Source organism: Sinocyclocheilus grahami, unplaced genomic scaffold (genome assembly GCF_001515645.1).
Source record: "Sinocyclocheilus grahami isolate Dianchi unplaced genomic scaffold, SAMN03320097.WGS_v1.1 scaffold621.1, whole genome shotgun sequence".
Classification (NCBI taxonomy): Eukaryota; Metazoa; Chordata; class Actinopteri; order Cypriniformes; family Cyprinidae; genus Sinocyclocheilus; species Sinocyclocheilus grahami.
In genome coordinates this window covers 723,847-747,500 of record NW_015505800.1, presented here as the reverse complement: position 1 = coordinate 747,500, position 23,654 = coordinate 723,847, and the positions used below count along the sequence as shown (strand labels likewise).

Sequence of the window (23,654 nt, the reverse complement as noted above, 5' to 3'; positions counted from 1 at the left end):
ACACGACTCCAGTCCATCAATTAATGTCTTTTGAAGTGAAAAGCTGTGTGTTATAAGAAACAAATCCACCGTTAAGGCGGTTTAACTTAAACCATTGCTTCTGGCCAAAATACCAGTCCATAATCCATAATAATAACAGGGGTGCACATAAGTGGTGCGCAGGTGTGCATGCGCGACCAATATAAAAAATGCACTGAGTTAAGTTCAGACTGCTCATTTGCATACCGACATGGTTGACAGCTGTTAATACTGACCATTTGACATCGACTAACTGTAATACTGTATAAGATTTCTATTTGAACTGAAAGCCTAAATCTAGGCTATGCGCTGCCATTTTCAGAGCAAAATGCAGAACTGTGACTTTTCATTCACTGACGCGCTTCAATCGGCAGCTTACTTGCTGGCAACCTGCCAACATAAAAGCTTACTGATTTTAGGTTTGAAAATTCATATAAAAAGTAAAAAATAAAAAAAAATGAAAATGTAATAATAAGCATTGTATTTTTAAGTGTACTATAAAATATTTGAATTTTTATTTAAACATACAAAGTATTTAAAAACTTTATTATTTTGTTTATTATATTATTTAAAAAAGCTAAATAAAGTGAAATAATACTATTATTCATTATTTTATTTTGTATAGTTATATTTATACATTATATAGTTAATATATATTTAATATATATATTTAATGGGTCACACTATATGCAGTGTGAGCACCAAACCAATTTTCCAGGCGAAAGCAATATTACAGGTCGTGGACTCATGATTTAGCCGCAAACAACATTTTGAAATTAATGATTAATTTGTTTATTACAAAAACAAAGCTTTATGCTTCACGAGACATTAATCAATGGACTGGAGATGGGTCAATTACTTGTGGATTATTTTTCGGATGTTTTCACTGCAGATAATCCACAAAACAAGTGATGTAATGTTACATTTCTTAAAAATCTGTTCTGATGAAGAAACAAACTCATCAATTCGTGGGATGGCCTGAGGGTGAGTAAAGTTTCAGCAAATATTAATTTTGCCCAACGCTTTCAGCTTTTTACTCATTCATTTTTTTTCCAGCCAAAAACAAAAATTTAATCCATACAATTGTGGTGCATCAATGGTTTCTTTCTTGTTGTTTATCCAAAAATTCATGATCCATTTTTTTCCCCCATACAACCCTCATCAATATAATCTATCAATACAATATTCTATTGACATTTTACATTTCCATCTCAGCCTTCATCTTAATGCACTGCTTTTATCCAGCACTATAGTTCATTACTGTTCTTACAAGCATTAAGGTTTTGCATTAATCGAATTATACCCTGATTTGAGGAATCCATAACAAACAACAAATGCACCTTCTTACTGGTGATGGAGTAACATGCCAAGAAGTAGCAGGCTACAGGTCCATCCAGTGAGCTTAGGGCATAACATCTGCTCAGAGTTAATCAATGCATTTGATACTGTTCAATAAATAACGTGAAGACCCAGAGGGCACACAATCCCCACAGCTGAGGTTCTCTAGTGATAAACCAACATATAATATTCTGGTTGAATGTCCCAACTGGTAAAGATTCTGCTGTACCATTTATGCTGCAGCATATATCCGCAGCACATTTTATAAATTCCAGAAAACATATTTTCTATACACACTGAATATATGCATACACATCATTATATATATATGATGTGTATATACAATATATACACATATGTATATACACATCATATATTATATATATATATATATATACACACATACATATATAACTCATTTATTGATAGTTTGATAATAATTAAATATATTTTGTGAGTTGCACCACCTTTCTACTACCTGAACATTCCTTTTTATAAAAAAGTGAAATTATTTGATATATTAAGACTTACTGACGCAGTTGTGAGGGCCCTCTTTATTATATAATTAGCATTACAACTGATTATTTTGATAATCAATTAATCTGTTGATTATTTATTCAGTTAATAGGATTACAAATAATAGTTTTTACTATATTTATTCATTTGAATCCATTATTTACAAAATGTTATTCCACATCCTGCCAAATGCTGCCATCTTAAAGCCAAACTAAAAATAATAATGAAGAAATGTGTTACGTGAACTGGTACGAGAACACACATATTCACTCATCTGAACATAAAAATTAGACTCCATTTCGATAGTCCCTTTACTGTTACTGCTCTACAAACAGTTCCATTCATTGTGTTACATTCAGAATTTAAAACCCACATCGAATGACTAAAATGGGTTTTACTGGCTCATACCAATACCTAGACAGCAAGCTGACTGATGCCTGATTTACATGAAACAATTGAGATGTAGATCTCAGAAAATGAGTTATTCACAAGTTATGCACTGAGGAAATACGTCTCAAATGCATTAAACAGCACAATGTGTCAAAAGCACCTGACAGGACAAGTCACGTTATGACTATATACTTTTGTTTGAAATACTTAATATAAAGCATCCTCAGGTTTAGGGTAGGGATGCACCGATACCACTTTTTCCAGTACTCGCCCGATACCGATACTTTTATTTTTGGTACTTGCCGATACCAAGTACCGATACCAATATTTTTATTGGATTTGTAAATTTTTTTAAATATTGGGTACAGAAACCAAAAGGGTATGTATAATGTTAGTTGGTTAACTTAATTTATCAAAGCTAAGGTTGAAAATAAATGTTTATAGTGAATGTCCATATAAATGGTCTTATTTTTTCAGATTTAGTTTTAATCCAAATGATGCGTGTGCTAAGTGAGTGAACATCAAAGATCACACAGCAGAAGTGCGCGCGCTCTCTCTCTCTCCCTACCGTTAATTAACTTGTGCATTGTTTTACTTACTTGTTTTTGACATATCTGACCGAACTACAAACTTTCCAGTGATGTCTGTGAGAAAGGTATATTCACTCGACAAGCTCGTACATGTGCGCCGCCGCGCGCTCAATCCACTCAGCGTGCTTTGTTTATCAGCTCGCACACACCAGGTATACAGGCATTAATACTGAATGTTTAACGTTATATTCATTGCATACATATACTTTGTAGTAGACATCCTTAACTCCATTCTGCTGTCTGTTGTTCTGTTGTCTGTGTTTCTTTGTCTGAATATGGCGATTATCACATGCTGTGTGGTATCGGCGTTTGGTATCGGGGCATTTTAACGAGTACGAGTACAGGAGCTCAGTATCGGGCCAGATACCAGTATTGGTATCGGTGCATCCCTAGTTTAGGGCAACTCGAATTAATACACTTTTTCCACAGCAGCCCAGTCGGTGTCCAACACTATATTTCAGATATTTTTTTTATACATGAAAATGCGTTGTTCACTAATTTATATCTCCATTATATCGCCCATCAGTCAGTCTGTTCTCTATATCGGTATCAGCCATTGAAAATCCTTTTTAATTGACCCTTTTGTTCTCCTCTAACATTTCAATATCTGATGGTCTGTAACCACTCAGGATCATTTGAAATTAAATACCGGCAGTATCCGGCATGGGTCGCAAAGCCACCAGTGCCACCCTAAAGCCCTTTAGCCTGGAGAAGCAGTAGAGTGGAAGTCATTTAGATAAAGACATGCTGGGCGAGTCCCTCACAGTCATCGGTCTGATAACAGCAGTGAATCAAAGCGCTGCCATTAATCAGACATGCACTTCCAGGATGACAGGCTGTGTCTCAGTGACAGAAATACACACAGGAACAAACTGGACTGATTACACAGCAAGTGTGGAAAGCCAGCTGCATGCGGACCACCTGTGTGCTTGTGCTTTCATTTAAATTTGAAGCAGAGCTCCAGACAAAAAAAACTAAATCACTCATTGGCTCCTATAAGAAACAAAAATAGGTGCCAAATTATTTTTTTGAATGCCACAGAAAAAACAACTTTCACATTTCACTCATACTGTCATGCAGTGGCGGCTCGTGGGTTTTAAAATAGAGGAGGCACACTAATTGTATTGGTCTGGGATCCCTGCCGATTATTATTATTTGTTTAATCACTTTAAAATGGCTTTTTGGTTGCTTTAAGTCAGAAAACGTGAAGAAAACGACATACATACAGCAAGATAATATAATTTCACTTACCTGGCCTATCACTTGAAGCAAACATCCATCCCTTCTTAAAAGTCTGTGTTAAAAGAGAGCTGCCTGTTGCACCATTTAATTAAGCCGACTGCTGTAGCCTATATCCAGCTTAGCCTGTTTTCCCTTTTTTTTTTTTTTTTGTATATATACTGTTGAAAGACAACTTGGTAAATCTGTTGGCAATCAAATATTCAATATCGCTACTCATCATAAGAACTTGGTACATTATCAGCGCAGCGGCAGATGTTCAAACTAATATCACGTAATTACGTCTATGATGATTGGTTGATATCAGAAGAGAGGCTAGCCTCCCTTGTGAGGGTTCTTTTCTCAACACTCCTCAGCGCTGAAAGTGAACACTCGACTGTGATTGGCTCTTTTTTTTTTTTTTTACCAACGGAGGCACGAGAGCTCAGAATTTATACGGTCGCAAAGAATTGTATATTACACATAATCTGTGCCAAACTATGTCAGCATCACTTGAGTGTAGTCTGGGCTCCTCCTCAGTGCATCCTTTAAATGTTGTCATACTGTAAGTCTTGCACACACATCCAGTCTGTTTTTCTTCATTAGTAACAAGCAATTATATAGGAGGTTTAAATCTGTCTTTCGCTCCTTGAATTCGCTTATGTAGACAACAGGTTAAGTAAAAATATGAATTTGCAGTATATTGGGCATATTTTTAGCAAAATGCTCTTCTTTATAGTTTTTTTTTCTAGCTGACTGATGAGCTTATGAACACTGAATGGTCTGGTAAATGTATTGTGATGTGGCATTGTTTATGATATTGAATTTTTAACGATATTGCTAATATCCACACAGGTGACAGCTTTACCGGTCGTAGTTCAAGTTGTGCATGAAATAGACACTGTTTTTCTGCACTTTTACTTTGCATCTCTCTTATGCTGCCACAACTGGAGCTTCTTTTAGCAGGTGTGCCATCAACGCTGCTGGTTTTTTCCCACTAAAACTTTGATGCGATCAGTTTATTACGTCAACATAACAAAACATGTGATCGCAAATCAAGCAGGAAAAAAGGCATTACATGCACATTTTTAAGTCATAACATGTACATTAATATAGTCATGTAGACAACAGGTTAAGTAAAAATATGAATTTGCAGTATATTGGGCATATTTTTAGCAAAATGCTCTTCTTTATAGTTTTTTTTTCTAGCTGACTGATGAGCTTATGAACACTGAATGGTCTGGTAAATGTATTGTTATGTGGCATTGTTTATGATATTGAATTTTTAACGATATTGCTAATATCCACACAGGTGACAGCTTTACCGGTCGTAGTTCAAGTTGTGCATGAAATAGACACTGTTTTTCTGCACTTTTACTTTGCATCTCTCTTATGCTGCCACAACTGGAGCTTCTTTTAGCAGGTGTGCCATCAACGCTGCTGGTTTTTTCCCACTAAAACTTTGATGCGATCAGTTTATTACGTCAACATAACAAAACATGTGATCGCAAATCAAGCAGGAAAAAAGGCATTACATGCACATTTTTAAGTCATAACATGTACATTAATATAGTCGCCAGTGGCGATCTCAGCAAAAACATCCCTCTCAAATTAATATTTTTGGTCGTAAATGTGACCATTTTAGTCGTTTTCTATTTCAAAACTTGTCTGTCATTGCTCAGACAAAACAAACAGTCCTACCTACAACTACACTCAACTACACTACCCCCAAATAACATGTTCTTCTTCCTCATCTTGATTTGTTTGGGACGCATCCCGCTCTATATTTTCCCATTACTCAATGTTTCTGCATCACTTTAAATATCATAAAGCTTTCCACACCCCTAATAGTCGTGCAAATATATCTACTGCAATGTAAATGTTAAAGCAATTGTTAGGGCCCTATGATTTCCGGGACGCTGAAAATGCAGAGAGAATCACAGAATCCAGTCATAAAAATGTAACTTACTGTATAATGCAGAATGTCATAGATTTGGCAAAGATTTGAATGAATAAATCAAAAGTAGTCTGACAATCTAACTGTGATATGGACTAGTGTCGGTGAATATTAAACCACAAAGAAATGATGGCAGAAACACACTACTAGTGTACAGTAGAATGTATTCTCAAAGTAATAATATAATAATAATAAAGTTTATTAAACCATTTTTAGGAATATCACATAATTTTCCTCCTAATTTAGACAAAAAACTTTGTTTGGCAAAAAAATGTAAAATAAAGTAAAAAAATAAATAAAGGAATTATTCAAACTATCTTATTTAAATTTTACAAGATTAATTAAACCGTAAAAGTGATAAAAAAAAACAATTGCATCAAATAAATCACAGAATCCAGAAAAATGAAGACAATACAGAATTTCTAAAACACTTTTCATTGGGGACTGTTATTGTTAACATTTTAAGAAATTATTTAAGCTTTATGAATTTAAATTAATTAGACATCTTTTTTGATTATTCATTTAATTCAATCATTAATACGGTATCCAGAAAACAATTACAAGGAACACACTGAATTTTTGGGAGGGAACGGATTTCATAGGGCCCTGAAAAGCAAATCTTGGGCCGCTCACACTGTTTGAGCCATTCTAAGCAACTAGTAAATGGCATGCTTTCACTTGTAAACAAAAAAAGAGGACCATGTAAAGTGTTTGAATATCACTGGAACTTTGATTGTTTGCCTGGAGGTCAATGACTTAGCCTGAGTTCCCATGAATTCAATACTGGGCTTCCCAAATGACAAGGTCAGTTTGAGAGCCCATTGTTGCATTGGGTGGCCTGGTGAAATTCAAAACGAGGCGCTAACCGCTTCACTGCATACTGATACTGACGTTGCACAACATGACAGGACAATAAACTTGTAAATGTGACAACATTCCATTCTTCAGCTATTATGCAAGACGACCCGACACAGTAAACTCATGGTTGTACACGTGCTCGGCACTGACCCCGGCACCCTTTGCTTGGACCCAGCAAGCCTCCCCGAGCTTTCCTGTGTGCCACAATGGATATATGACATGGAACCCATGTTGCCTGATAACGTCACTGAACTAAAATTTGCATGGAAATGCATGGCTGAGGTTTTAGGGCACCTGCTTATTTAAACATTTTTATTTTGGTGAGAGACAGAGATGCATTGATGAAAACCAGTCACGCAAGTTACTGTTGTTAATTACATTTACATAACAAAATGAGTGTTTTAAATTCTCAAGATGTCGGAAGAACATGTCGGTGTTGGCGCTTCCCTCCTTTAAACGAAACTGGATGGTTGCACAACTCAGTGTTTATGTCCACTTAAATAGAATTTTATATAAACCAAATAACAAACTAACAATGTTTTAAGAACACGTAAAACATAGAAAAGTCATGATGTAAAATGAAGAAGAAATATTTAAAGGGGTCCTATTATGCTTTTTCACTTTTTCAACTTTAGTTAGTCTGTAATGTTGCTGTTTGAGCATAATAAATATCTGCATAAGTTACAAAGCTCAAAGTCCACTTCAAAAGGAGATCTTTTATTTAACAGAAATCACTTTTCAAAAACTACAACGAACGACTCGTTTGGACTACAACGCATATTTTCTGGGATTTGTGATATCACAAATACAGAAGAATGGGACGAGACCTGGTTGAGCTGCACTAGAGAAGGCAACGAGTGTTATCACTATGTCGGACACACGCTAGTTTCCCCAAGACAGACGAACTTAGAGTGGTTACAATCATCCGGGTTTAAATCGCGCTCAAATTGATTTGATTTTGATGCAATATTTACACTGAAGCTCGGCGGCGGCTATGGTAAGGGGCATGACATTTCCCGACCAGGCGCCGAGTGCTGCCAATCACAGCACACACTGGCCCAGCTAACCAATCACAGCACATTTCGTATTTCAGAAGGCGGGCCTTCATTTGATACAGGAACTATTCGAGCCGTTCATGCCAGACTGAGGAGAGAGGTGTTGTAATAATGTAAAATATGTGAAAGATAATGTGTTTTTCGAACAGCCTAGTATGAGAGCCTGTTCTAGTACACCCCCAAAACAAAATCAAGACTTTGTAAAAGAGCATAATAGGACCCCTGTAAGGTCCTGACCAACACTATTCAAACATAAACAAATTTGTGACATTATGTACAGACCATAACTGGTTTGATTTTCTTGCATCCGTTCAAGCACAAGATGCTCTGAAACATTTCAAATCATGCTGGAGAACATGATCATCAAGTATAATATGTCCACTTTTGCTGTTATTATAGCAAAAGTGGACATATTCAATTACATAAAAAAAAAAAAAAGTTATTATGCTGATAATGTAATTCAGAGGTTTTTAATATATTTGAAATTAGAAACTAAAACAGAACAATTCACTAGTGGTTTCAGACCCGCAGACTCCTCTGGGCATGGCCAGAAGCGCATTAAACTCAAGTTGTGTATATTTGTTTAATTTAAACTCAATTAAACCAAACAAAAAGTGCCCTTGAACTGTCTAACTGTAAAACTGCAGGATGTGGAGTTATCAGGCTTCAGTGCTCCATGTATGGCTGGCGCAAATGTAGGTTAGTTCCGGGTACAGCCCTGACCGCCAAATCACCACTCCTAGTATGGCAAAGGCTTTGCTCATGAATATTAACAAGAATATCTGACGTTAGCTACTCGGTGAACGTCCTGTGACCTAATTAATATTCATGAGCCAAGCCTTCCCCACAGTAGGATTTGTGAATTCGCGCAGCGGCCAACTCCCAGAACAGAAAGAACCAGGAGGGCTCACAAAAGAGGAATGGCTACGCGTTACCAAGAGCCAATTTACCGTTCGACAGCTGCATTTTCAACATGCACAATAAACAACTTCGTGTACACCGCCTGAGGATACAGTTATCGATATTAGTTAAACTGTGCGTTTTGTAAAACAAAGTTATTAATTTGATTTAAATGTATTGCATCTAGTACAAAATGCAGGTGCACCTTATATTTAAAAACTACTTTCAAAACAGTTCCCAGTTTTGTGAGAATTCAATATTGTTGAAATAAGTTGACAAAAACGTGTAGTATTTGTTTGATTGTAAATGAGATTTCTAAATAATATTTAAAAACAGTTCAATTAACGTCTAGTATTAGTTTTATTGTAAATGATATTCATAAATAATATTTAAGAAACAATATTTAAATAGTTAAATTAACGTGTAGTATTTGTTTTATAATATTGTAAATGATATTTAAGAAACTATTTTTAAAAACAGTTCAATTAACGTGTAGTATTTGTTTTATTGTAAATGATATTTATAAATAATATTTAAGAAACAATATTTTAAAATAGCTCAATTAACGTGTAGTATTTGTTTTATTGTAAATGATATTCATAAATAATATTTAAGAAACAATATTTTAAAATAGCTCAATTAACGTGTAGTATTTGCTTTATTGTAAATGATATTTATAAATAATATTTAAGAAACAATATTTAAAAACAGTTCAATTAACGTGTAGTATTTGTTTTATAATATTGTAAATTATATTTATAAATAATATTTAAAAATAGTTCAATATGTAAATACACAGTTTAGATACAGTATGCTATTGTGCTTATTCAGCCCTGCACTGTTGAGTTCGTACACAGAAACGATCAAATGAAAAATGAATACTTGTAGAAATCTCAATAGTCTAATCTAATTCTCTTTCTAATCAATACAAAGCTAGGAATGGCTCAAAAATAAACAGAAAAACTATTTTTAAAGAGGTAGCCTAGTTATATCCCAACATGTTTATTTAACAATTATTATTATAAATATTAACAATTTAAAGACATTAATCGTTTGACAAAATGGCAACAAAAAGAAAATCACCCATTTTGGTGGCATGGTTCGTTCCATTCAAACTCATTCAAAGTATTTCATGAAAAATCAGTGCAGAGTTATTAGTAGATGTTCATAGCAGCTTCATTCGCCAGCTAGCGAAGCGACGCGATAAAGAAAGAAGAACCTCTCTGGCTGTCAAAGCCAGACAAAACGGATGACTTGGAATGTGTAAACACTGAGAATGCACACACTTGCTCCGGTGATGGCCCACCTCCACTAGGTGCGAGTAACAGAGCAGAAAGTGAGTAACAGACCGAACTCACACAAGCGGCCTCGGTCATTAGCGATACTCTGCGTTACATTGTAGCGCGCAAAACTAAGTCGCTACACACAACAGCGACGGCAACAAATGCGCTTTGACGCGCTTTACCTCATTGTTCGACGACAGCGCGGGTCCTCTTCAGACGTAAAGCCGAACTTCCAGAGGCGAAAACACAAGAGAAACCGACGAGATCCTCATGGATGAACCCACGGAGGGGTTTGGTGTTTTTGTTGAATCTGTGGGAAGAAGGACAAGCAGCACAGCGCGATGATTTCCTGGTTGAGGAGTGAAGGAGGGGGTTGGAGGTGAAGTGTGGATAGAGTTGCTACTGGAGCTGGGCTTGTGTCAACTCTAATCAGTATCCTAGACTCATGTCTCGCTCCGAGCAAAGTCTACACATATCCCCCCTCATGCCTTCGTCTCCATTCGCGCGGCTGTTTCTAAAGTATGGACGCGGTTTTCGACAACTCCTCTCGTTCGCCGGTCGGTCTGTTAACGTTCAACCCGCGACCTAAACCCAACCTGCTCCTAAACTCTGAGGAAGAGCTTTCGTTCCTGTCTGTCTCCCCCTCCCGAGCTGAAAAACAGGCAGAGAAATGTACTCATCCACTCCCTAGCGGCCGAGCTCCATAATCCCAGCCCTGCGTTACACATTCAATTCTGCTAATGGGAATGACACGACGAGTTATATTTCTGATAGGGCTGGGCGATATGGGCAAAAAAATTATCACGATAATTAAAAAAAAACACAAAAAATTAAATGTAGTGATAAAAAAATTATCACGATATTTTTTTTCATATCAGTCGATATAGATAATTATCACGATAAATGTCAAATCTGTATTTCTTTCAAGTTTAAAGCCAGATTTTTGCTCCAACGTGAAAGTTGTAGAAGCCAGACCATTAATTTGGGCTCATTGTAATGATTTAACAAAATAAATATCTAAATAGCAATATTAGTTTCTTAGTTCTTAGTTTCTTATGTATAGCCTATGCTTACAATACCCACGTGAAATGTTTATTGTATGTCATGAGTGATATGCTGTGTTCATTTTCAAAAAGTGGTGTTATATGTTCATCTATCTATCTATCTATCTATCTATCTATCTATCTATCTATCTATCTATCTGTCTGTCTGTCTATCTATATCTATCTATCTGTCTATATCTATCTATCTATCTATCTGTCTATATCGATCTGTCTATCTATCTATCTATCTATATCTATCTATCTATCTATCTCTATCTATCTATCTATCTATCTGTCTATCTATCTATCTATCTGTCTATATCTATCTATCTGTCTATCTATCTGTCTATATCTATCTATCTGTCTATATCTATCTATCTAACTATATATCTATCTGTCTGTCTGTCTGTCTATCTATCTATCTATCTATCTATCTATCTATCTATCTATCTATCTATCTATCTATCTATCTATCTATCTAATCTATCCGTCCGTCTGTCTATCTATCTATGTTTGTAATATATAGGCCAAGTTGAAAATGGTTTTTAAAATGATGTGGCATCTGTAAAGTGACAATATGTGTCCACACAAGTCATTTAAATTAAAAAAGAAAAAAAAGAGAGAAATAGCTTGCATGCAAAGATCAAATATCACCTCATTTACTGGCATTTCTTTGGATAGATGGAAAATATACAACCATGTGTGTCACATCTGCCACCTGTCTGTTTGACTGTCTCGCGTTCTCATGCACAAATAGTTTGTCTCATGTCCGATTATAAACCATCCATAATCCTGCAGAAGGCAGTTTACATCACTCACAGAGATGATTAAAAAAAAAACTTTGAAGTAATTATGTAAGCCTTTGATAATTACATAATCCGATTTTCATCCTATCAAGCATGTCATTTTGGTTCAGAAGAGAACATATTATTAATAATAATAATAATAAACTGCTATTATCTATTAAATTAAAATACATTTTTAGTAATTAAATACTTTGGTTTGAGCAATTTTGCCATGTCCCAGCATTCTCAGAAAAAAAGGTACAAAGCTGTCCTTGGGACCATACTTTAAGTATACAAACGCTAAAAGGTACATCTTTGTACTATATTCATCCCTAAATCGTTCATATTAGTACCTTTTGAAACTGTTACGTCCCAGTGACAGTTATGTACCTTATCTATCTGTCTATCTATCTATCTGTCTGTCTGTCTGTCTGTCTTAATAATAATAATAAACTGCTATTATCTATTAAATAAAAATAAATTTTTAGTAATTAAATACTTTGGTTTGAGCAATTTTGCCATGTCCCTGCATTCTCAGAAAAAAAGGTACAAAGCTGTCCTTGGGACCATACTTTAAGTATACAAACGCTAAAAGGTACATCTTTGTACTATATTCATCCCTAAATCGTTCATATTAGTACCTTTTGAAACTGTTACGTCCCAGTGACTGTTAAGTACCTTATCTATCTGTCTATCTATCTATCTATCTATCTATCTATCTATCTATCTATCTGTCTGTCTGTGTCTGTCTGCCTGCCTGCCTGTCTGTCTGTCTATCTATCTATCTATCTATCTATCTGTCTGTCTGTCTGTCTGTCTGTCTGTCTGTCTGTCTGTCTATCTAACAATCTATCTATCTGTCTATCTGTCTGTATGTCTGTCTGTCTATCTATCTATCTGTCTATCTGTCTGTCTGTCTGTCTATCTATCTATCTATCTGTCTGTCTGTCTGTCTGTCTGTCTATCTAACAATCTATCTATCTGTCTATCTGTCTGTATGTCTGTCTGTCTATCTATCTATCTGTCTATCTGTCTGTCTGTCTGTCTATCTATCTATCTATCTTTCTGCATTCTACTGTACGGACGTAAATTTACTTTCCCTTCAGCCTGAGGCTTATTCATTTCACTTTTGGTGTGAAAAGGCTTTTATATTTGCCAAAAATAGAACTTTTTTATTTTAAAAACAAACAAGCAAGCCCTGTCCGGATTTTAAAAAGTAACGCAAAAGTAACGCAACGCATTACTTTCCATAAAAGGTAACTAAGTAACGTAATTAGTTACTTTTTTATGGAGTAACGCAATATTGTAATGCATTACTTTTAAAAGTAACTTTCCCCAACACTGTTCATAATGCTGGAATCTTCAAGAAGTGCTTCAGTGGGTTTCATGGATGTAGGCCACTCATTAAAGCAGCACTGTGTAACTTTTTCTGTGTTCAAAATTTGCCAAATGTATGATAATGAGCGACTACATCGTGAATTCATCTTCCAAACCGCGCTTTTGTCTTATTCCGAATCACTACGGTACACTTATAATAAGTTCTTAGATTTGGACTATTGTAGCCTGGTCGGGTCGTCACCGCTGCGGAGTAACACATACCTGCGTGAATCGCCATAGACATACACTTAGAGAAGTAGCTCCGGTTGGAATGTTCTTCCGCGGGATGTGTGCAGTTCTGTTTATCTGTTTACAGTAATGTAACAACAAAAGTAAATATGCCATGAACAATTTCAGGTCACATTTCACTCACAGGTATTTGATAAAGGCTTTATCCAATTTCTGAAAATGTAGAAGTCCCAAAATCCTTCAAATGTAGGCCCTAGCTCTCAAAAGCAAATGTATGTGCCATTTTTAACGTAAATAGAACACTTTTCAAATGCTACATTTCATAAAAGCTTAATTTCAAGCGATAAAACAAGGAGTAACAGAACTAATATGCCTAACTATATTTCAGGATTTTGTGTTTTCAAGTGATGTTAGAAGCAAGCATCTAAAACATAGAGCCATGTAAATATGACTTTCAAATAAAAAGTCCATTCCATTCTATATTTATTCACATTTTCATTAACAAGCCGGTTTTTAATATTAATAACATTTGTAAATGTATAACATGGTTTTATACACGGACAATTCACCAACATTTTGGATATTTTTCCATATATATATATATATATATATATATATATATATATACACCAACAGCAAGTTAAATTTGAGGAGAACTGACCTCACACATCCACTAAATATCATCAAAAACCGATTTTTGATTAAGTGTAACTGGGGGAAAAAAGCTCAAAAATGATCTTAGTTCTGAGCACTATTTGTTTGCAAATTTGTAAAAAAAAAAAAAAAATTGCTTTTATATTTTGTGTAATCCAATGAGATTCAGAAATTCAGAAAAGGTTTTTGAAGGGCAGACTCACTGAATTATGTCCTGTTTAACAAACGCTTTAGAACAAGTGAGAGAACTAAAATTAGTAAGCATGCAGTGCCAGATTAATATGGTTTAATTCACATCTTTTTCTGGAGCAATAATTATGGTTTTTTTTTTTTTACTGGACGATCAATAGTTTGACTTAAACTGTGCAAAGTTATAGAAGTCACAATGAATCAAGTCATAAAGAAGACAAAAGTTCATTTTTTAGGTGAGTGCCATAGGTGGGTTGCTCAGGATATTACATTATCCATTGTTTTATGGGATTATTTCTGTGTACAATAATGTAGCTGTCAAGAAAGTGGAGAAAATATTTTTACTAATAACAGACACTAATATGCAGTAAGGTCAGGAACGTTATTTTTTCCCCTGCCAAGTAAGGATTAAGTATTCACTGCTGAGTGATGAGCATTTAAATATTTATGTTTTAGACGGTACATATCACATTGTATAAACAAACCAAGGTCCAATAGACAATTCCCCACAAAATGATTCGCTGTTGAAAAAAGGACATCTCAAACATGACCAAACCACTGCAGACTTGAGCTTATAAATCACAGTAGTTCACGATAAGATCTCAGGCTGAAGCATCACCTGTAAGTCAGGACTCTAGTATTCAGAGCTTCAGGCAAACCTACACGCAGCATCCAGGTGCAGCGGCCCAGGGAAAAAACACGGCAGCCGCTCACTGCTGGACTGCAGGAACTGGAGGAGTTTGAACTCCGTTCACGAGTCTGGGAAAATGTCATGAACTGATTGTAAATGGTACACATGAACACACTGTAAATGGTACTGTAATCCTTTTTCAAGTGTTTCTTTACCATTCAATCATTCATCATACTTCAGCAGCTTTTGTGAATCTGTACTCAAAACTTCATTTTTAAAAGCATACAGGCTCCAAGATAAGTTTATGGGATTTTTTTTCACTCATTTACTGCTGACTAGGAATAAATTCAAGATGCTTCAAAAAGTAAAATTGTATCCTTTATATTAGGGATGCACTGATATGAAAATTTTGGCCGATACCAATAACCGATAATTCTTTATTTTTGAAAGCCGATAACCGATATGTTGGCTGATAAATCTATATCCAAATTTTTATATACTTTTTGAGAGCTAATGCATTATTTATTGGCTTAAAGATATCGGCCAAATTTTCTTATCGGGCCGATAATGATAACAGAAAAAATGAGCATTTATCGGCCGATACCGATATGGTGGCCGATATATCGTGCATCCCTACTTTATATCATTCATGTCTACACGGTTTGGTAGAAATTATGAGCTTAAGTGTAATACTTACAATATCATAAAAGTAATATTATGAAATATTAAAAATATTTTTTTGCTTTTAAATATATTTAAAAATTGTATTTATTCCTGTTGGCAAAGCTGAATTTTCAGCAGCCATTACTCCAGTTTCACTAATATACGTATCTGACTTCTGAGGGTTTTTTGGGGGGGGGGACATTTTTTATTGAAAAATTTACACTATGGTACATTTTTCAGGATATTTTGATGAATATAAGGCTAAAAAAAAACAGCATTTGAAATATAATTTTTTGTAACATTTATATCTTTACTTTGATGAATTTAATGCATCCTGACTGAGTAAAAGTATTAATTTCTTTCAACAACAACAAAAAAAAAGTTACAATCTTTCAAAAAAAAAAAAAAAAAACGGACCCCAAATTTTTGAGCAGTGTATATTTTTTTTTAATTGATCTGAGCAATAAATATCATGATGATTGCCTAATCAAACAGTGATAAAATTAATAAATCGAAATATTTTAATCTAAACCTTATTAACAATTGATATAACTCAATGAAGCAGATTCCATCAGTTTACATTTATTTTTATCCAGTTTTGTATTAAAACACATTAAAAAAATTAATAAATATGATACCAGTGGATCACAATAACCCAAACTGATACACAGTGTTAGATTTTCACCGTTCCACTGAATATTTAAGTGATTTCCTGAGACTGTCCTCTCAGGTCAAGTCCCGAGATAACCCTTTTGTCCATATATACTTTTAAAACAATTAAATCTAGATGTTTTTGTTTTTTTAACCATGGTAAACCCCATTCAGAAAGCCTATTCTAATTTTTCAAAACGTACATTTCTGTAATTTTCAAAAACATCAAATCAGTTTAAACAAAAAGGAATGGTTTAAAATGTCTTTTAGTACGAGGGGTCAGCGGAGCCCACGGTGGAGGGCAGGGGTGTGAAGTGACAGTCAGCACATCTGGTCACATTAATAATGCAGAGAGCTTTAAACGGCAGTTTGTCACTTATTGAGTGCTGCCTGCTGAAATCTACACTGACACACAAGCTGCTGCCAAGGGACTCTACCAAATGAGAGTCAGATGAAGGGAGGGGGACAGAGAGGATGAGAGGGGCAGTAGACAGTGAGAGGGGAGGAAAGAGGACAAACAGCAACGTGAAACTTTTGTCTGAGGAGCACTCTTTCTGCTTTGTCTGTAAATGGTTCATTTCTGATAGAATCATACAATAGATTTAGAGGTTTGAATATCCAAACATTTATTTAGAAAAAAAATGGCATCTTCTTTGCATCTTTTCTTTGACCAGACAATCTCTCAAAATGATGCTAAAGATTTCCCATCAAAATACAATTGTTGCAGCACAAGGCAAACTATGCACTGTTCCTTGAGTGCAAAAGACTTAATCTGCTCAAAGGTCTAATTAACACTTTAACACGGGCTGGTAAGTCAATGAGAGTTGAGCTCACAGGTGAGCTGGTGTATGAGTGTCCAGGAGATCACCTGTACTTGAACAGATGTGTTACACGTCAGGTTTATTTCCCGGTGATGAGTGGGTTTCTCAGCACCACGATGACTGAATCGCCTCTCAGGAACATCTTTGAGATGTACCGATCCTTGTTGACTGGCTTTGACTTCTTCTTGCCCTTGCCACTTTTGGGCACCTCCGTCCACATTTCTTTCACATTCTCTAGAACCATGTTACAATGCCTGAAAATCCAGAGAAAGGAGACCGTGAGGATCTAAATTATGAAAACCTCTTTTTTTTTTGTTTACCACTTGTATCTAAATATGATGTGACCCAATTCATTTCAGTTCAAGCTAAATGAAAAGCATGTGTGTCTTTTCGTTCTGATTGAGATAAATCTGAATTGATTTCCTATCTGTCAGAAAGAGGTGATGCAGATCATAAATCTATTAAATAGAAGAATAATTGCAGCATAAAGCTTTGAATCAGACTACCTGCACAATCAGCTTTGTGAAGAAAAAAAAAGTGTGTATGTGACATTTCAGTCCTGTGCATGCTTAGCGGTAAAAAAAAACTTCAGAAAGTAAGTATGATATATGCGAGCATCAGTATAATGTTTGAAAGCATCCCGACACCACCCATGCGGCTGAGAACGGTGTTTGGCTGAACATGTAAATATGTGCCACACGCTTTTACTCTCAATAACAAAATAAACACAACAAAAATGACAGCGGTGAGAAAACAGCAGTTCAGAAAGCATCTGATCATAGATGGGAATATGTTTCCACTAGCTCAGCAATAGGATCTTTGTATTCAATTGTTTTAAAGCAAGCATCTTTACAGTATTAAACATGAAAAACAGTTTCATTTCAGCTTTCATTTATTATTACAACTTCAATTTCAACTATAAAGCAGCTCCAGTGTATTCATGTCTTACTCGCCTCTGACTTCAAGAGACTGAACACATGAAATGAGAAGATCTTCACGTCAAAGGCAGAGCCCCAGAGCACACCTACTTATGTAATGGCCATTGACCAATGATAGTTTGAAGGTGTTTACCAGCCGAAGCTTCGCAAGTCGTTTTGAACTCCTGAAACAAACTCCAAATGAACATCATTTTGATCTGATTTTTGTTCAAAATGCCATTACACTAGTTCGATCTTTGATCACTTTAAATATAATGTTGCACCAAAGGCTTTTGAGCTCAAATTTACTCCAAACACAAATTTATTGTAATGTTAAATCTTTACCAAACATTGCCACTATCCCTCAAAAAAAGAACATCATACCAACAGTAAAATATGGTGGTGGTAGTGTGATGGTCTGGGGACCATCATTGCTGCTTCAGGACCTGGAAGACTTGCGTTGATAAATGGAACCATGAATTCTGCTGTTTACCAAAAAATCCTGAAGGAGAATGTCCGGCCATCTGTTCGTGACCTCAAGCTGAAGCGAACTTGGGTTCTGCAGCAGGACAATGATCCAAAAAGTGGACCGGTGTTAAACTCTTCCTCCTCTCGCTTTTGGAGCTCCTCTGGAGTCATCTCAGATTTGGGCTTGTTTAACAAACTCCTAATAAGGACAATAAGAAATTTCAGGAGTTAGAATGTCTGGATAAAGAGTTGAGATAAATATCACAGTTTACAGTACATATACACTGCCGTTCAAAAGTTTGGGATCAGTAAGATTTGTAATGTCTTTTTAAGAAGTCTCTTCTGCTCATCATGGCTGCATTTATTAGATTAGAAATACAGGGGAAAAAACAGTAATATGAAATATGATTGCAATTTAAAATAATGGTTTTCTATTTTAGTATACTTTAAAATGGCTTTTTGATTTTTGGTTGCACCTCCTCTCAGTCATTTTAATATACTTTAAAATATAATTTATTTTTGTGAGTCAAAGCTGAATTTTCAGCATCATTACTCCAGTCTTCAGAGTCACACGATCCTTCCGGAATCAATCTAATATGCTGATTTAATATCAATATTGGAAAGTTTTGCAGCTTAAATTTTTTTTTTTTTTAGGATTCTTTGATGAATAAAAAGTTAAAAAGAACTGCGTTTATTCAAAATATAAATCTTTTGTAACAATATACACTACCGTTCAAAAGTTTGGGGTCAGTATTTTTTTTTTAAAGAAATGAATGCTTTTATTCAGCAAGGATGAGTTAAATTGATCAAAAGTGATAATAAAGACTTATATTGCTAGTAAATACTTCTATTTTAACTTTATTCATCAAATAATCCCAAAAAAGTAGCACAGCTTCCAAAGAAATATTAAGCAGCACAACTGTTTTCATCACTGATAATAAATCAGCATAACCGGCATATCCCTACAGTGTATACAGGTACTAGTTGGAAAATATTTAGCATTCAGTGATTTATTTGAAGAATATATATCAGAAATACCACAAACCTTGAAGCTTTGTTTCATGTTTCAGAAATAGCGATTAACATTAAACACTACAGCAAGTTATTAACAGTATAACGATTCAGAAATAAAGTGCACATTAAGAAATACACCCAATAACCAATCAATTGAACAAATGAAAACAACGCTTACAAAACAAACACTTAAAGATTATATTTACATTTCGCTTAGAGAGGAGAATCCTAATAACCAGTACAACAGTAGCTGCTAGCATTAGCATTAGTCTTGCTAAATGACTTCTTCAGCGGTCACCAAACTACGAACTGACCATTTCAGTCCCAGCGGTATCGCTCCAACAGTTTTAATGATATACTGTGCACAGAACAACTTACATGTTTTATTCGGTTTCGGCTTCTTAACTCTTTTCAGTGAATTGAAATGTGAGCAGCTCCACACAATCGCCTCACGTTTCCACAACGTCCAAGTCACTTCCGGGTCTGCGCCCGCCTTACTCAGTTGAACATTCCGGTTCCGGTTTTCTCCCGCAATGTCCATTTATAAACTTGTTTTTAGGTTTTATTAGAACTTTATTAGGTAAATTATAATTAATTATAATTAAATTTTAAACTAAATCAAGCATTTGGTATACAGAAATATAAAATAACATTTTTGCAACAGCAACAATAATAATAGTTCAATAATCTCATCATTTTAATAAGGTCATTTTATTTTTCGTACATATACTATTTCATGGCAGGTTGCCATTGTGGCAGATTCCCAGACCAGATATAGTCTAGCGAATGTGTGTGTGTGTGTGTGTGTGTGCGTTCTAGTGATCTGCATCTTAGAATTATTCATGTATAGATAACAGAAGAATGTGTCTGGCCTCTTAGTCGTGGTGTGGGGTAATATTCATGGGGCAGGGGTCAGGTGTGTAGACCAAACAGACATCTCTTTGTTATGTGTCATGACTGACAGGGAAGACGGCTGTATGATGGGGAGAGTTTGTGAGACAGACAAAGATGTGTGTCTGTACAGCGCTTAGACTCCAGGGGATTGGCTTACTGCTTAGAGACAGGCGGGCGCCCGCGAGGCACTATCCCACCCATGTGATTTCACAGGGTGGTGAGTTTGCTCGGGATAATCACACCCTATAGTGTGGAGATTTGAGGATCATGTCTGTGGAATTGGTTTACAAAGCCTAACAATCGTTAAGAAATGCACCCCGAGTCTTTCAGGTACATCGGCTTATGTTTTCACCTCTCCAGATCACTTCCTTCCTCCCAGACATGGTTTCTCTCTCAACTTCTACCAAGCATCTTTAGAGTCTTTACAAGCACTCTTTACAAACAGAAGCCAGAGCATGGAATCTAACCATGATCAAAGTTGTTCAAGGAGTGCGGCTTTGCTTAAAACCTCCTTCAGTCTGTGTGTGGGTTTATTTAACTATAGTTTTCAGGGACAATACGCCCCAAGAAATTAATACAATTTGACAAGACCTCCATTTTGGGATGTCTAAGGACATCCTCAATTGGGGAAATTATACATAAACAATATACTAAAGAAGTCTCTTATGCTCACCAATGCTGCATTCATTTAATTTAAAAAAAAGTAATTTTCGAAGAAAAAAAAACTTTTTCTATTTTTCTAAATATATATATATATATATATATTCCTGTGATGCAAAGCTAAATTTTACTGTAGTCTTCAGTATCACATGATCCTTTAGGAATCATTCTGATATGCTGATTTGGCGCTCAATTATTACCATACTAGTGCTTAATTATTAATAATGGTTGTTATTATTATTATTATCAATGTTAAAAACTGTGTTTGCTGCTTAATATTTTTGTGGAAACTGTGATACACTTTTGAGGATTCTTTTATGAATAGAAAGTTCAGAAGAACAGCATTTATTTGAAATAGAAATCTTTTGCAACATTATAAATATATTTACTCTCAGAGTCATGTACTGCTGAATAAAAATTCATTTCTTTCTTTCAACATTGATAATAATAAGAAATGTTTCTCGAGGATCAAATCAACGTATTAGAATGATTTCTGAAGGATCATGTGACACTGAAGATTGGAGTAATAATGCAGAAAATTCAGCTTTGCCATCACAGCAATAAATTACGTTTTAAAATCTACTCAAATATAATACAGTTCCTTTAACTGTAATAATTATATTGCAGTTATTACAAAATTTCAGTTTTAACTATATTTTTGATCAAATAAAAGCAGTCTTATGAGAGACTTCTTTCAAAAACATTTAAAAAAATTGTAATTATTTAACTTTTGACAGGTATATACTGTATTTAATGTTATAATTAGGTTTTTAAAAAATCCTCAAAACGAGATATTTGTGGACATCCTCAATTAGCCAAAATGATTAATAAATAATAATAGGAAGAATATATTTTAACTACACAAAAATTCTTAAAAAATGGTAAGTTTGTAGTCATTACAATTAGCATTAATTATAATAAGAATAGTTAATTAATTATAGCATAAAATATTGCAAGTATCTCCATTTAGATATAGTTGTTATTTTTAAGGGTGCCAAATAAAGCTGTAAAGCTTTAGAATAACATTCAGTGGAAAGTGCAAATGAATTTCAATGAAATTGAAAATGTTTTCAGGTTTATACTGTACACCTCTAATATGGAAAACTGCAATTTCAAAGTAAATGTTTTCCAGATAATAATCTAATGATTTCCTTTGGCTTTAGCTACAATATAAAAAAAAAAATTTGTATTAGGTGCATGTTGTACATAAAAATGTGTAAACCACATATTTTCTCAAACTGTATGAACGAGTCATCATACATAAACATTGAAGTAAGTTAGAAGACCTTAGTAAGCATGCGCGCGTGTGTGTGTGCGTGTGTGTGCGTGGTCTCTCACCAACAGGTTTCAATGGACACCTACCAGCTTCAGGGCATCATGTGGAAAAGCACATACTCAAAAGATTTTGATTTATATCTCAGCTGTTTATTTTGCAGGCTGTAGTGTGATGGAGGGGTGTAGAAATCGTTAGTCATACCTGTCAAAGGGAGGATGATATTCATTGCACAAATTAAAAGAAAATAGTATCAACTTACAGCACCCTTTGGGCATCCCATCATACATAAACATTGAAGTAAGTTAGAAGACCTTAGTAAGCATGCGCGCGTGTGTGTGTGTGTGTGCGTGTGTGTGCGTGGTCTCTCACCAACAGGTTTCAATGGACACCTACCAGCTTCAGGGCATCATGTGGAAAAGCACATACTCAAAAGATTTTGATTTATATCTCAGCTGTTTATTTTGCAGGCTGTAGTGTGATGGAGGGGTGTAGAAATCGTTAGTCATACCTGTCAAAGGGAGGATGATATTCATTGCACAAATTAAAAGAAAATAGTATCAACTTACAGCACCCTTTGGGCATCTCTACACCTGTCTAATTGTTTACATCTCAATTTGACCTCTCTTCATTTCTGCCTCTCATTGCCCTGCAGACAAATTACATCAGCAAATGTTATGGTTATCTTTTGCATCAGAGATCATAGTTTGCCAACACTTTTCCAGTAAGTAAATCTGTCCTGCAGAGGCGTCTTTACACATCTGTGTGTTCCTGCTCTTTTCAGGTAATATTGAGAAGTGAGGTGAAGTTCACCAGTGATGTTTAATGTAATGTGTAGGATTGTAGGCTGCATTAAGCCTAAAGTTTGTTGTGTATTCTACATTTTGGCAAATGTAAGTCATAATAATAATAATAGTAAGAGTAGTATGCTATACCACTTTCCTTGTTACAGTGTAATTATACACTGTAAAAAATGACCGTGAATTTAACGGTAAAAGACTGTAAAAATGCTACAGTAAAAACCTGTTAAATGGTTAACGGTAAATTCCCTTACTGTACACAGTGAAAAACTGTATTGGACATTACATGTATTGGACATAAATTTTAAGGTAGTATACCGTTTTTGGAAGTGAAAAAGACTGTATAATTTACAGTGAATAACCGTAAATTGACATTCCCAGAATTCCATGCGTTACATTTCAAATTTGATGGGTTTTTTTGTTTAAATAACTATGTTTCTTAGTTTTTTTTCTTATCAGTTTTGTATATTAGGGTTGTGTGTTACACCTAATGTTGTTAAAT

General features: G+C 35.0%; 2 protein-coding genes across 2 annotated transcripts in view; both read right to left on the bottom strand.

The window, feature by feature from the left end:
• Window positions 1-10,837, bottom strand: part of vaspb (vasodilator stimulated phosphoprotein b) — a 50,501-nt gene extending 39,664 nt beyond the window's left edge. The window contains exon 1 of the mRNA XM_016241400.1: window positions 10,306-10,837. Coding sequence (XP_016096886.1) covers window positions 10,306-10,310 — 5 coding nt within the window. The 5' untranslated portion in view covers window positions 10,311-10,837. The remainder of the gene's footprint in view (window positions 1-10,305) is intronic.
• Window positions 10,838-16,147: 5,310 nt separating this feature from the next.
• Window positions 16,148-20,027, bottom strand: LOC107557830 (small nuclear ribonucleoprotein Sm D2-like). Its single transcript, XM_016241384.1, has 3 exons — window positions 19,904-20,027; window positions 18,546-18,710; window positions 16,148-17,383 (listed from the first exon to the last, which is right to left on the bottom strand). Coding segments are annotated over exons 1-3 (345 nt in total). The 5' UTR covers window positions 19,906-20,027; the 3' UTR covers window positions 16,148-17,205.
• Between the last annotated feature and the right edge of the window lie 3,627 nt (window positions 20,028-23,654).